Source organism: Alosa alosa, chromosome 2 (assembly GCF_017589495.1).
Source record: "Alosa alosa isolate M-15738 ecotype Scorff River chromosome 2, AALO_Geno_1.1, whole genome shotgun sequence".
NCBI classification, from domain to species: Eukaryota; Metazoa; Chordata; class Actinopteri; order Clupeiformes; family Clupeidae; genus Alosa; species Alosa alosa.
In genome coordinates, this window is record NC_063190.1 from 5,820,172 (window position 1) to 5,836,047 (window position 15,876).

General features: G+C 40.0%; 1 protein-coding gene across 1 annotated transcript; it reads left to right on the forward strand.

Annotated features, from left to right (window-relative positions):
• The first annotated feature begins 7,930 nt into the window (after positions 1 to 7,930).
• Positions 7,931 to 15,441, forward strand: LOC125290956 (asialoglycoprotein receptor 1-like). The gene is made up of 11 exons (XM_048237432.1): positions 7,931 to 8,029; positions 9,813 to 9,929; positions 10,140 to 10,235; positions 10,703 to 10,810; positions 11,042 to 11,152; positions 11,290 to 11,382; positions 11,658 to 11,759; positions 12,178 to 12,246; positions 12,551 to 12,702; positions 12,897 to 13,006; positions 15,207 to 15,441. The coding sequence occupies exons 1-11, from the start codon at positions 7,939 to 7,941 to the stop codon at positions 15,358 to 15,360; spliced, it is 1,203 nt and encodes a 400-aa protein (XP_048093389.1). The 5' UTR covers positions 7,931 to 7,938; the 3' UTR covers positions 15,361 to 15,441.
• Positions 15,442 to 15,876: the final 435 nt, after the last annotated feature.

A 15,876-nucleotide genomic window follows, 5' to 3' on the forward strand; every position in this document is an offset into this window, starting at 1 on the left:
CGTTAAGATGTTTTAACTTACCATTTGTATGTGACATGAACCTAATCAACGACAATTCCCATCAAGTTTTCACGATAGGCCCTACACTTCTGAAGAAAGTATATTCCTCCATTATGAACTGGAATCAGCCGTGGAGGATGTCTGTCGTTCATTCCTCCCAGCTGCATGGCTGAGACTCATAGCTTCACAGCTTACCCAGGAATACTTTCTAATTTGAATAAAACTTGCGCGATAGCTATGCTCATCTCTCCAAATTCTCTTTCACACCTCAAAGCCTCAAATCCAAGACTGATCGTTTGGTGAACTGCTCCAAATTCTCTTTTAAGTGAAAGTATCCCTGAAGAAACCCTGAAGCTCGCGAGATCAAGATGGTCTCACGAGGCTAAAAGAAATTGGCCTATGTGAATATATTATACTTCTAAGTCATATTTATGCAGTCTGTTTGGATGGCTCATCTTAGATGTTAAAAGTTCCAATCAGAGAGGGTTAAAGCGGAGTGAGGAGCGCAAATGTTTGACAACTTCTGCATTCGATTATTGCAAGGGGTTGGTCCCCCTTTATGCAAACCAGAGCAGGCCATCATTGCACTAATGTCAATGGGAGACTTGTGTAATTTTACCAATAAATTGGTCATTATGTCTTTCTGGATTTGTTGATGTTTTTTTAAAAAAAATTGTCATAATCTGTAAGTGTCTGTGATCATTTCAAGCCTAATAGTGTCATTTTGTAGTGTTTGGATTTGTAAAAAAAAAAAATAATAATATCAGACCATGCTGCTGCCAGTTATGCTGCTTTCGAGATGTCTCGTAAATCCGCCGCCCGAGTTGGAAAGTGTAGGGGAGAACCGGCACAATTGTAACACTTTTTTATTTTTCCAATTCAAACTCGATTTACACAAAGACGATAGAATTGAGAGATGTGAAATTTGACCAGAACAGAGTCGTACATGTCTACTCCATGAAAGTTGAAACAGAATTTAAAAAACATGTTATAGTTTGTCAATAATTTAACTTAACAGCGACATGTACCTTTGTTACAACCTTGACGCAGCCATAAAAAAGTGCGGTACAGTTGTAACAGTATAGCGTCATGAATGTAACAGTGCTAAAATCCAGGGGCGGAGCCAGACATTGTAAACATTCGGGGATTTTTTTTTAAATAACCCCTTAAATAATGACTTCTAGTGAATTTTGTGTAAACTAATGGACACATTGAGACTTAAAAAATGTGAAACTAACATTCAACAGATTCAAGGTATCTGACTGGCACTACACTGTGTAAAATTATAGTTTTGGGTCTTTCAAGAGGCAATATCTGTTCTGTTTAGCATGTACTTAGTTAATTAAGCGTTTCTTATGGTTTGTATATTATAGTATTTGTTTATTTTCATTAGGCTATTGTTTGATATGCCATTATTGTTTATTATTGCTATTCTCCTTCTTCCTCTTCCCTGATCTCATCTGTGTGACAAATATATAGAATATCTTATACTATAATATTATGATATATTTTACAGTATGGCCAGTCATCATGATACAAGGGTATTTTAGAAGGAATGCATTATCATCTTGATCATTTAAGAAGCAATGTGTGGAACGTTTTTGGATTTCCATCAGAAAACGGAAAAATAACAAGTAAAGACTGTGTCTGATATAATTTCAGCGATAGATCTCTGAAGTTCGCCTACAGAAAAGCTATCATCTTTGCCCGTATAAGAAGATCACGTATATGGGCAAAGATGGCAGCTTTGGGTACTTTTAGTAGGCAAACTGCAGAGGTATATTATTAGTTGGTGCTTTCCCGTCATCTGCCTTCTACTGCTGGGTTGGCTGTGATGATCAGGTGACCCATTGTCCATATTACATCCAACCTAAACATGCTCAACCTTTGTCTGTAGAACAAATGTGTTCAAGTTGACAATCAGTTTATGTCTTATTTAAAGGTACACTATGCAGGTTTAGGTATTTTGGGCGACTATAGAGCTCCCTCTAGAGTTGCAATATATTTATATTTTACACTGTTGTTGTAAATAGCAAACTTCTCCTGACTTATCCCCCCTGTACACCATGAAAATGCTTCTGTTGTGGAGGTGAAGGAATAACAACAGGCAAAAACTATCTCCAAATAGCTATACAGTATCTATAAACTTTTCAAGTTTCAAGTTTTATTATCGCATATACTTTGCGATATAGTGAAATTCTTGTGTCACAGTTGCAGTAGTGCAAGGAAGGGTAAATAAACACAGGGGGGCAGTAGGGGGGTAAGGTAATGTTTCACGATTCCCGCAAGATTTGTCAGGCCACCGTTCTTAAAGTTGCATGGCTGGTTTTCTCGGTAGTGACTCACTACGTCTATGCTGTATAGCTATGCTGGATAAATGATTCACCTATTACAAGTTTGTTTATCATCAAATTGGCTTCAGAAAGGTGCAAAACATGCACAATGTACCTGTAACAGTGATGTAGTCAGTTGTCACAATATCCACAACAGGCTTCTTCTCAGCTCACCCATCATCTGACTTTAACTCTTTCACGATGAGATTGTGACCAAATCTTGGTAAACAGGAATAGCCAATCTGTTTTCTTTGCATTCATACTCAACAGACTATACTAATTTATTGGTCAACTGTCAGTTCATTGGAGATGATTTCTCATAGATGTTATTATGGCACCATCTGTTGGTCAAAACCACTGGCTAAAACCAGTTTATTATATTTTAATTTTATATTATATTTCAAGCTTACACGGACAAAAGATACAATGTGTATATTGCCTTGACCTGACCTGCTGCAGTTCTTCGCTGGTGGTGTTGAAGTGTCCCTCTCCTCCTCCCCCGGACTCAACACTGTGGTCACAAGGAAAGGTTTGAATGAGTCATGAGGTATCACAGAAAGAGCTGACTGGTGTGAAAATTAGAGGCAATCTGCAATCCCAGTTTGCCCGTTACAGTGTTCCCACCCATTTTCACTCTCTCCCACTCCCACTCTCTTCTGTCTGTCTCAAAATTTACATTTATTAATTTAGGAGACACTGTTGTCCAAAGTGACTTGCATATTTCAACTATATTACAAGGGATTACATCAGTGGTCCCCAAACTTTTTTTTCCGAGGGCCAGCTTACTATGCCTGGCTCTAAGAGAGGGCCAGAGACTCGGAGTATATCAGTAACCATAAATAGCTTAGTGCTGTGAACAGTCTACCTTAGTTGAATATTCCATTACATTTAATCATAGGCTACTGTAATTTAATACCATTGCTAGCTGTGTTTATATTGCCATCATGCCATATCAGTGTAAAATGTAGCTCAAATGAAATATTCAAAATGTGTGAACTCTGAACTCTTTGCATACACAGCTCAAATTGTGAACAAGCAATATCCTACAAATAATTTAAAGTTCTTAAACTATGAGAGTTGCGTGACTGTTATCACTGAATCATGGCTCAACGATAACATCCCCGACTCTACTATACACCTGGAGCAGCTATCGAGCTGACCGAGCCCTAGCAGACAAAAGACGTGGTGGAGGAGTTTGTGTTTACACACATGATGCTTGGTGCCGAGACGCTACGGTAGTACACAGACACTGCTCTCCACTGGCGGAGTTTATGATAATTAAGTGCCGACCCTTCTACCTCCCCAGGGAATTCACCGCGATTCTGCTGGTCGTGGTGTACATCCCCCCAGCAACAAAAACAGTGACAGGAGCATGGCACTGAATGAGCTGTATCGGGCCGTCAGTGAACAACAAAGTGAACACCGGATGCCTTCACAATCATCGCTGGAGACTTCAATCACGACTTCAATTAATCTCAAAACTGTACTACCCAAATTTCACCAACATGTAAACTTCCCAACAAGAGGACAAAACACCCTGGACCTTGTTTACACCCCACAGAAAGAAGCCTACAAAGCCAAACCCCTCCCCCACATCGGGCAATCAGACCACATTAGCATCCTGCTGCTGCCCGATACAGACAAAGAGCAAAAGTCACCAAACCGGTTCTGAAGGAGGTGAGAATGTGGCGGAGGGGGGCCGTCTCACAACTTCAGGACTGCTTTGAAACAACAGACTGGGATATCTTCAAAACAGCTGCCACCCACAACAACCACATTGACATTGAGGAATACACAGACACTGTGACCTCCTACATCACCAAATGCATCGATGATGTTACAGAAATAAAACACATCACCACTCGGGCCAACCAGAAGCCATGGCTGACAGGAGACGTCCACAGACTGCTGAGGGCCAGAGACAAAGCCTTCAGAGCTGGAGATGTAGCTGGCCTAAGAACAGCGAGGGCTAACCTGTCCCAGGGCATCAGGAAGGCAAAAAAGGATTACACAGACAAAATAACAACACACTTCAAAGACAGCAGAGATGCACAGAGCCTATGGCAGGGCATACAGGCCATCACTGACTACAAGCCTGCGCCACGGAGCTGTGAGAACAACACCTCTCTGCTAAATGACCTGAACAGTTTTTCGCCCGTTTTGAAGCACAAAATGACACTCACCCACAGAAAACCCCACCTCCCCCCCCACGACCAACCCCTGTACCTGTCCTCTGCCAGCGTGAAGAGGACACTAGCCACCATTAACCCACGCAAAGCAGCAGGCCCAGACAACATACCAGGGCCAGTGTTGAAGGACTGTGCAGAAGAGCTGAAGGATGTTTTTACAGACATTTTCAACACCTCTCTGGAGCAAGCAGTCATCCCATCACTTTTCAAAACTGCCACCATCATACCCGTGCCAAAGAAATCATCACCATCATGCTTCAATGACTACCGTCCTGTAGCACTCACGCCCATAATCATGAAGTGCTTGAGTCATGTCACACATCAAAGCTAGTCATGTCACACATCAAAGCCACCCTACCCCCACACTCATATGTGAGAATGCTGTTCATAGACTTCAGTTCAGCATTCAATACCATAATACCACAACAACTCATCAGCAAACTGGACAAGCTAGGATTCAGTACCTCCCTCTGCAACTGGCTGCTGGACTTCCTGTTGCAGAGACCACAAGCAGTACGTGTCGGGGACAACACTTCAAGCACTCTGACCCTGAGCACGGGGGCCCCTCAAGGGTGTGTGCTCAGCCCCCTGCTCTTCACACTGCTAACACATGACTGTACAACCACTCACAGCTCCAACCATCTGGTGAAGTTTGCGGACGACACAACACTGGTGAGCCTCATCGCCCTTAGTGATGAGGCTCACTACAGAGAAGAAGTAGACCTGCTGGCTAAATGGTGCAAAGACAAAACCTCCTGCTAAATGTCAGCAAGACCAAGGAGAGTTGTTGTCAACTTTCAGAGAGGCCACAAACAACTGCCACCACTGTCCATCGGACGGAGATGCTGTGGAGAGAGTGAGCAGCACAAAATTTCTGGGGGTACACATCAGCGGCGACCTCTCCTGGACCACCAACACAGCATCACTGGCTTAAGAAAGCCCAGCAGCCTCTACTTCTTTAGCAAATTGAAGAAGGCAAGTGCCACGCCTCCTGTCATGACTACATTCTACAGAGGGACCACTGAGAGCATCGTCTCCAGCAGCATCACAGTGTGGGGGAAGCTGCACAGATCAGAACAGGAAGACCCTCCAGCGCACTGTTAACACAGCTAAGAGGATCATTGGAGCACCACTCCCCTCCCTGCAGGACATTTACACCACCCGCCTCACCCATAAAGCACTAATGATTGTCAGGATACAACCCACCCTGCACACAAACTGTTCAGCCTCCTGCCCTCTGGAAAGCGGTACAGGAGCCCCCATGCCGCACCACCAGACTGGCAAGTAGCTTCATCCACCAAGCAATCAGGATGCTGAACACTCTACCCACTCTCCCATCACTGACAGCCCCCCACCCACCAGCCAGCCAGGAACCTAGGAAACTAGGATCCTGTCTACCCTAACCCCCCTCCCCCCCAACACCGCCCTGTGGAACTGCACTGTGACTCATGAGCCTAACGTGTTGCTGCTTCACATCAAGCCTGATATACTTGAAATTACTGCATACTGCATATCAATGTAAATATACAGGTCACACAAGCACAAGTTTAAACTTCATGTAACTGTTAAGACTATATAAATATACAACACAACTACCTCTATTTTTTTTTTATATATATGTCCTATATTTCTATTTTGATACATACATGTTCTATATTTCAGTCTTGCACTTTAATTTAATGTTTATTGTCTATGGCTATGTCTATAGTATGTCTATGTCTGTATTTAAAGCATGTCTATGTCTGCATGGGAAAGTAAGAAACGAAATTTCAATTCTTTGTATGACCAGTGCATGTAAAGAAATTGACAATAAAAGCCGACTTGACTTGACTTGACTTGAGAGTTTTATGAAGTGCTGGCAAAAACATCTGAAATGACCACTTTCACTCACCTGATGAGAACTTTGTGAATTGTGAATTTGTATGAACATTTGAACGAGTGGATACAAAATATAAATAATTATCCCAGAAAGTCCCAGAAATATGATTTGAATAGAAGTTAGTTCGTTATTAGCAATTAATTGATAAACTTTTAGAATACTTTGAGCACTGATACAGTCAGCATAGGCCTCTTACATTGTTTGCAAGTAGGCCTACATTTCATTCCGTTTTCGATGGCAAACGCCGAAAACAGCTAGCCTAGAAATCTAGACGCGCCCCTAGCGGCCGCAAATTACATTTGCTGCCAGGGCTAGTCTAGCAACTCTCCGTTGGCTTGTGAGCTCCAGAAATCGAAACTTAATCAGGCCAATGAAATCGTGTATAGAGTCGTTAGGTGGGCTTAACCTAATGATTGATGGCAGAGTTGCAATGGTTTGGCTTGAATTCCCTGCTACTTGAAAACAAATAAGATGGATGTTGCTGCTGGCGAACAGTGTGACACGAAGTTAAGCTTTTTATTAAGTTGGCAAACGTTTGAACTAGCCAACTAGCTCCTTTGGTGGGAAACGATGGGACTCATAAGCTGCCGCTGTCCTATTGCGTGCAGAGGGAATTTGAAAGACAACTGATTATCCCGCCCCTCGGACTGAGCACTGCGAACGGTGAGTGCCCAGACCCTACATTTTAATGTGGGTCTGGCTCGTCAGGCTACAAAACAGCGCCAAAACAACCACCAGTGGACAAAAAGAGTATTACATGTGTACTGTTAAGACTCGCTATAGAGAATGAATGGGGGAATTACGGATGTTATAGTTTGACGATGTCATACTCCCATGCGGGGCAGATGCTATATACCTTGGACATGTTTTGGGGGGCCACCCAAAATGAGGTGGCGGGCCGTAGTTTGGGGACCACTGGATTACATTGTCCCCGGAGGAACTTGGGGTTGAGTGCCTTGCTCAAGGGCACAACGAAAGCCGGGAATTGAACCCACAACTTTCAGGCGACTGCACACTAGCCCAGCTCCTCAACCACTACACTACCACCGCCCTCTTCACTGACCTGTCACAATAAAGGCACAAAGCCCCAAATATATACTTTCTATGACTTTTCAATGACCTTCCATTACTTTTTCTCACAGCTTTTAAGTATAAAATCACTTACTCTCCACCACAGGTTGTGGCTGAAATGTGAGACTTACAATGGATTTACTGAATTCCATGATTTCTCTATGCCTGGAAAATGGGATTTTACAATTCCGTGACTTTTCAATGGGCATGGGAACCCTGCAGTTAGCATTATGCATAATATTCACTTTGTATGAAAAAAAAAAAACCCAAATGTTCATACTCTCTTGGATGGTTCTAATGTGCTGAGGCTGCACATTTTTATGTGACTTGTACAGCGTTTGCATCACAAGCATTTTTTCAAGTTCTTGGAAAAGAGGAACTGAGAGTATGGGGAAAATTCCCTTTAAATACAGTTGACATCACTTCAATCCAGTAAAAATTTCCATCACACTTCACTGTATGCTGAATGATCATGGCAAACTTGCAGTCCAGCCTCGATACAACTGTACTATACAGCAACACGGATGAGGAGAATGGGCGTTTAAAATGGTGGAAAGGTGAGGTGGGCAGCAGCAGGTCTGTGAATGTCATTTAAAATGTTTTAACAGTTGGCGGTGCTAATGTGTTAATTTACCAATTTGTCTAAATACTGTGTGTATCCCTCACTTCACTATCTATATTTTTAAAAAACATTGAGATCTAACAATCATCCTGCAAAATGGCAAGTACCCTTTTGGCTGAAATTTTGGATACTGGCAACAGTGTTATAAAGCCAACAGGTGTGCCTTAAGTGTTTAAGGCAGGGGTCTCAAACTCCAATGAGCTGGGGGCCAATTCTGCCAACAACATGTTTGGAGGGCCGCTATTTCTGAAAATGCAATGTTCTTTTTTTCAAATACCACACAAAACTGCAAACAGAAAGTGCAAGTGTTTTTATTTAGTTTTAGACACCTGTGTTAGCAACCTTATCTTATAAATAAAATAATGATAAAATAAATAATAATACGAATTATAAAACAAATGAAAAGCATAAAAACAGGTATGTGTGTGTTTCACACCAAATAAAAATATTTTCCTCTAATAACCTTTTTAAACCTGGCAAACTATAGGCGTCAGGGTTAAGAAAGCAACACCATTGGATTTTTATATCAAAAGATACATTTCAAAAGGCCATGGCTTGAAAGTGGTCAGAGATAAAGTCCTACTGTAAATGTAAAAATCTTTGAGTAAAACAAAAGTTTATGAAGGGGGTAAATTTACCCATCTAATTTGCCACTGGATGGCAAGCACCTCAAATTATGCACCTTTCAATAAATACTGGATGAACATATTTGAGCAGGTTTACTTTTTTCATATTACTCACACAACAAATTAACAGGAAAACACCTAAGATGTATACCAACACCTAAGATGTATGTTGTTTCTAAACCACAAGGCCTACAATAAAGTTTTCTGGTTAAATGAGTTCCTAGCGCGGGTAATCTGAGTACCCAGAAGTTCGCATCTCGGTTGACTTTGTAGTTTAGAGCCCTATTTCTACTAGCCCTGCTGTCTGTACCACGTCCATTACGGACACTATCATCACGATTACCACTGCAACCTCCAAGCTATGTTGGGCAGAGGGTCGAAATAAGCATGGTATGCTTAGTGGACACCGCCGCATTACCGCAGACGCACCTCCATTCAATAGACGATCGATCATAATCTCCAAAAGAATATTCTCCTTCAGATTTAGAATAGGTGAATAACATAGCCTACCTAAGACTTCATCACACGTAAAAGTTTTACAACATTTGGTGTAGGCCTATTTCTGCTTAATTTCTGCTTCAATTTATGCAACACTATGGCCTGCATCGCTTCACCGCCATTACAAATGCACGCCTTTTGTGTTTCGCGTGTAATACAAGTATTTCCTGAAAACTTTGCGCAGCGATTTTGGGTTTGAATGAAGCTCTGGATGTCTAGCACATAGTGGAGCAGAGTACACATGAGATTTGTCACCGTACTTGGAACTATCGTCTATTTTAATCAGTATCGTTGTTTGTCACAATTAAAAAGTCTCAAGGGCCGGATTACATTATTATTTTGACATACGTCGCGGGCCGGATTTGGCCCGCGGGCCGGGTGTTTGAGACCCCTGGTTTAAGGCATACCACTGCATCTTAAAGATACGGTTAAGAAGTCAGTTAGCTATACTAACAACTGCTTGAGCGAAACCAGCATGTCGGTCTGTTACATTTTAATTGTCAGTAACTCAGTAAAGAAAAGCTAACAAATTGCATGTTCTATCTCTTGAATTTTCTCTCTCTCTATCCCTGTGTGAGTGTGTGTTTGCTTCAGGTGCAACTTTGAATCCTGTGACTCCCTGCATAGGCCATCGGCGCTTGCAACTGTTTTTTATCATAAGTGTTACCATAATATTATTTCTGATTCTTGTGGTCATGGTGCCAATTAAATGTAAGTTATTATTTTTCAATTATTGTTACCTTACTTATTTAGGTATATAGCCAACACACATTCTGCCTTAGGGCCACCAAATAAATAAGTTGTCATTCACTATTTAAATAAATATATGTATTTCTAAATAATTCTATATTGTACCAATTCTGCATGTCATAACTCCTATATTAACCGATCATCTGTGCTAATGTGTTTTTACCTCCACAGTTAACCAACAGGATGAGATGTTGAAAGAGCTGGAGACAAAAGCAGACAATATGGCCTTGACTTTGAACTCACTGCCATACAAATTACAACAAAAAGGTTTAATTTCCCCATCCAAAGCATACACAATTGAATAGAAACAACAATGCATTTTTAAAATGCTTGTGCTATTAAAACCTAAAAACAAAATTCCAATCTGTCTCATAATTGCAAATAATCAGAGAACTACGATTACATTAAATCATGACCAAAGAATCACAATTATAGCAAAGTCTGAGATACCTGTTCTTGATTCTCTCCACTATGAATAGTGGAGAGCTTATACAGTTAGCTCAAGTAGGCTATCTCTGAAGGATCGCTCCCTTCTAGATCTAGGTCACATTTTCTCATTACTATATCTATGAAATGATCTCCTCCTAGGACTAGACTTAATTCATGTTTAGGAAGCTGTACTGTAAGTGTCGGCTGAATGAAACACACTAAACATCTAAAGTAGAAACATCATGGGGAGAGTAGCATCAACAGTACAAAATAAAAACATGTTTGGGGTGTTTACTGTTTTGCAGCTCCTCATAGTCAGGAACCTGCACTTAAAGAGTTGACAGAGATGAAAAGTTCCCTGACTAATCTGCGAGCCTCTATAACCTCACTCTCATCTGAACAACATAAGACAGGTGAGTCGTTCACTCACAGACTTCATATTTATCTAAGCCCTGACAGTCAAGAACACATGTACACAGTGTATGTGAACCATACCAACTTCATGGTAAACTTGAAACTTGAAAAAAAACAAAAAAAAACATATATATATATATATATATATATGGTCTGAGAAAGTGCTATGTGAAATCTAAAATAATTCCTAATATCCCAATAAATTCATGCATGTTTCTCATTGTTTTCAGCTGACCAGCAGAACAGAATATTGACTGAGTTGGATCTTTCCGTCACCGATCTAAGTCAATCCCTCAAAGCCGCTTCTTTAAACACGCAGCCATCTAATGTTCACAACACAGGTTTGTCCTGTCATGGTCTAATTTGGGAGCTAGTCTCTAATGAACCCCAATAACCTTAATGAAATGCCAAACAAAAGTACTCTCTTAAATACTAATACTATCTGTATAATATGTAATATACGTTCTGTTTTCAATAGAAAAAGAGGACAGCAAGATAGCGCAAATGAATCTGGATATTGTTGATGTATCCCATTCTGTAAATGCCCTCTCAACTGATTTTCATGAAACAGGTTTGGTTGCTGAATCACATTGCTATATTCTAAAGCTGGCAGAATGATCTCTCCTTTCTTTTGATTTGTCAGATACAGTATCTGAATAAATTATGTATATATATTCTGTATGAATTATTCTAACTACGTCATCATACTCTTGAACACTCATACAGGAACACTTCATAACTATGGGGTCAGGACGCCCTCAGTTATTTAACTGTCTTTCCAATTGTAATCTTTTGTTGTGAACTGAGAGGTTAATATATGTCAACAGACTTATCTCTTTCCTTTAGTAAAGCTTCAGGAATCCACACTGAATGAGCTGAAGGCTAAAGCAGACAACATCAGCTCTTTCTTATACTCCATCCCTTCAAAACTTCAGGAAACATCAGGAGGTTTGTCTGCACTTTCCACAAGTCTATTCTACACTGTTACAAACATGTTTCGTTACATGCAATACTGACACAAACCTTGTAATTGAGGCAAAAAAAATACAATAATGGCTGATACAATAATTAGTCTAACTGCATCTAACTGCTTACATTGTATCAGATCACTTTAAATCACGTTCAACTTGAAGAACATTTGGAGAGCGCAAACCTCTAGACCGAATCTGGTCACAAAATTGAACAGGTTCTTCCTTGGGGAATGCTACACCTCTTCACCAAGTTTCATGAAAATCATTTTTATGTTTTTGCGTAATCCTGTTTACAGACAGACAGATAAACAAACACACAACCCACGGTACAAATGAATGTGCTATGAAAATGTACTAAAAATGACATTAAAATAAAAGCTATGTTTGTTTTTTAGAGGAAAAAATAACGGCTTTGAACAACTTGACCACTCAGATACTGAGCAGCATCAGACAAATGATTAACGGTAGGCCTACACATGAGCTACATCTTCATGCACTTTAATCTCACATTACGCTTCATAACAGACAGGGCTACTGCCCTCTCACTCTGAGGTATAGCCTTCTTGGCAAAAGACCAGCAAGTATTTCATATTCATTCATCACTTAAGCTGTCAATCATTCATCTGTCAAGGCACTGTCTAACATTAAATATTTGATATGCATTTATTTGGACATATTTTGATCAGTTTTTTTATTGCTAATTTATAATTGCATGAGGATCATGTCTCTTCCTCTTTTTCTATCTTACCATCTGCACTATCCACACAGATGATCCTAAATCAAAATGCCCGGAGGACTGGGATTTCTTCTTAGCCAACTGCTACTTGTTTTCCCAGAAAAAGCTGTCATGGCATGATGCCAGAGATTCTTGTAAATCACAAGGAGCCTCTCTGCTTACTGTGACAAAACGCAACGAATGGGTTTGTTGGACTACAATTCAGAATCATGTGTAAATGCATAGCAGATTCAGTTCTATTAGTATCTGGTACTAAACTATTTTCTTCAAAACCTCTTAAATGAGCTGGACTATGGACCTTTGCAAACAGCCAATTATTCTGTATTATGTATATTTTAGAAGAATGTAAAGGTGTAACAGTCAGGTTCTCCCTTGCAGCCCTATGTGACCAAAAATACCATGTCTAGGAATTACTGGATTGGCCTCACTGATGAAATAACAGGCACATGGAGATGGGTAGATGAAACACCTTATGTTATGGACAAAAGGTAAGAAACAAACTTTGTCATCAGCCCAATACACGTACAAAAGAATCTTTGCAGAACTAAAAGTCCGACAAAGGTTTATAGCCCCCCTGCTGAAAAATAATCAGTAGTTCTAACTACAAATACCAAAACGCTGGTACTCTCTAATCATCAGGAGAATGTGCTAGTCACTCAAACAGAGAACCACAAATAGATGGCCTGAAAACAGCATGTCTGCCGCAGGATGTGTAAAAAAGCCTAGGTCTAATTTCTCCTTAAGGTTAAATCTTGACTGTTCTCTACAAATGATTCTATGAATATTCATACATTTTTACTTGTGTTTCCCAAATTAACACGTAGTATGAACATGTATCTAATTTGTAGATAGCAGAGGCGATTTCTTTAAGACTGCAAGGTAAGCTCGGCTTCCCCTAAAATATCCAAAAACTAGAGGTACAAGATATGACCGCCACTCAGTCCTGTACATCCGTTCCGCGAAAATAAATGACACATCAATTTCTCTCCATCTCCTACTACTCCATCGCCCACTCTTGAAACTTTTGTGTATTGTTTGGCATGCCTGTGTTTGTGTGCGCACGCGTGTGCATGTTTGTGTGTATCTCAATTTGTCTCCATCTCCTTATAGAGCCTGACCTATAGGGGATTTTGAGGGCCGATAGCGATTTTGTCGTTTGAGTTTTTCAAAAATGTATAACCTATATATTGGCCGATAGTCATTTTTAACAAACAGTTTATGCTTAATGACTCCCCCTTTATGCAAGCAAAACATTTTACAAATATGATCAGTTACTTTTAGGGGTGTCCCAAACGATTATTTATTAACGATTAATCTAACGATTATTTTTTCGATTAGTCGACTAATCGAACGATTCATTTTTTTAATAATCTAACGATTCATTTGTCCATTAGCGATTATTTTCCCATTCCCAAATATTAGAAAGTTTCTCATTAACATTTTCATTCTTTTTTTTGCATTAACCTTTTTATGTTTCATGTGTGAGGTGATAAGGGCTAGTTCTTTCAGGGTTATAACATCAGCATGGTGTATCAGACAGAATAGCCTACATGAGATATGTGTGATACCAGGGCTATATGTTAACTTTTTTGCACATAGTACTGGCGCTGCAAAGGTGAATAGATTTGTAGCACCAGCCACAAAATCTGTAGCATCGTTATAACCTTTAAAATCTCTAAAAACAATCATAAGTAGGGCAGTTCATCACAGTTCATCAATTGCAACTGTACTGATAAAAGGTAATGTACACCTGTAGGCTACATTGTATTTGGGAAAAGCAGAAGGTATCAGCATGATGTTTTATTATTATTAAATAAATTTCCTTTAAGTCTTGTCTTGGTGTTTAGATAATCCTTAGCTAGTTGAGTGTGTGCTTGCGCTTATATTCTCATTCTCTTTCCTGCGCAAACATGATGTCCTGCATGCCTAGCTGTGTGTAGTTCTACTGTAGCCTGGAAAATCCAGACCCTGGTAATCTAGAAAGATTAAGGGTCTGGCCACGAACAATGTAATGGCCCAACTCGAGGGGCGGCACCAAGCATGGATTTGAAAATCGTGCACATGTATCGTAAATAAATAAATGTTGTTCCTTAAAATACAGGAGGCAAAAGTAAACACACCCCTATGCCACAGAGGCAGGCCAGTTATTTCATGGATCCAGGATCCTGATAAAGTTCCCTTGGCCTTTGAAATTAAAATAGCCCCACATCATCATCACATACCCTTCACCATACCTAGAGATTGGTATGTGGTACTTTCCCTAAAATCATCTTTCAATGCAAATCAAACCAGCTATTAGGCTAACTGAAAACCATGGCAATCTCTAGGTATGGTGAAGGGTATGTTATGATGTGGGGCTATTTTAATGATGATTTGTTATTTTAAAATGATTTTTTCCTCTTTTTAGTCAACTTTAGCATGGGGGTGCTAACTTTGTAACGTGACTGTAGTGACATTTAAGACTTCATGAACTCTGTGAACATTTATTTAATTAATCAGATGATTTATAGAAAAGTTCATGTGAAATAATACAACTTTTATTGCTGGGTCGCCAAGAAACGTGTGTTAAATAACTTCAGCAATAAACCTCTAGGCATTTGCTGGAAGCTTTACAATAGTTTCATAGTACGAAAGTTATCTACGTGGTACTATTTTGATGATTGACTCTTCTTCGCTCTCTGGTTGTAGGCAATGGAGGGAGAACCAGCCTGATAACTGGACTGACCATGCTTTTGGGGGACCAGAGGACTGTGCACATCTGTCATGGAATGGAAAGCTGAATGATGCCCACTGTGCTCAGATGTTTACTTACATCTGTAAAAAAGCTGCCCCAATTTCTTGACCACCATGTACTGTATTTTCTGGACTATAAGTCGCACCGGAGTATAAGTCGCACCAGTCATGTGTCAAAATGTGTCATTAAGAGGAAAAAAACATATATATAAATATATATATATATGTTGCACCTGAGTCGCAGGACCAGCCAAACTATGAAAAAAAGTGTGACTTATAGTCCGGAAAATACGGTAGTCAGATCTATACTATAAACTAAAGACATACTTTCATCTGAATTGTAACATTTTATGCTAAATAGATTTACAGAAATATATTAAAAGTGTTTAAATATTTTTGCATCACTGGAATGTTAAAGGTCTCATCTCATCGTTTTTTCATTAATTTTGCCATGGTCTCTAGTATTAATGAATGCCCTGTGAGAAAAAAATGCTCTGCTGCGTCTATTTCATGCTGTTCTAGTTTGGTGGGGAAGGTGGGAGGGGAGGAACGACAGGATTTGCCTCTTGCTCATGAATATTCATGACATGTTAATGACCTCGCCTCTGATTGGCTAACAGTACTG

Coding starts and splice junctions, on each gene's coding strand:
- LOC125290956 (XM_048237432.1), top strand. CDS start 7,939: ATGATCATGGCAAACTTGCAGTCCAGCCTCGATACAACTGTACTATAC. Junction 10,236..10,702: donor ATACAAATTACAACAAAAAG/GTTTAATTTCCC, acceptor ACTGTTTTGCAG/CTCCTCATAGTCAGGAACCT. Junction 11,760..12,177: donor ACTTCAGGAAACATCAGGAG/GTTTGTCTGCAC, acceptor TTTGTTTTTTAG/AGGAAAAAATAACGGCTTTG.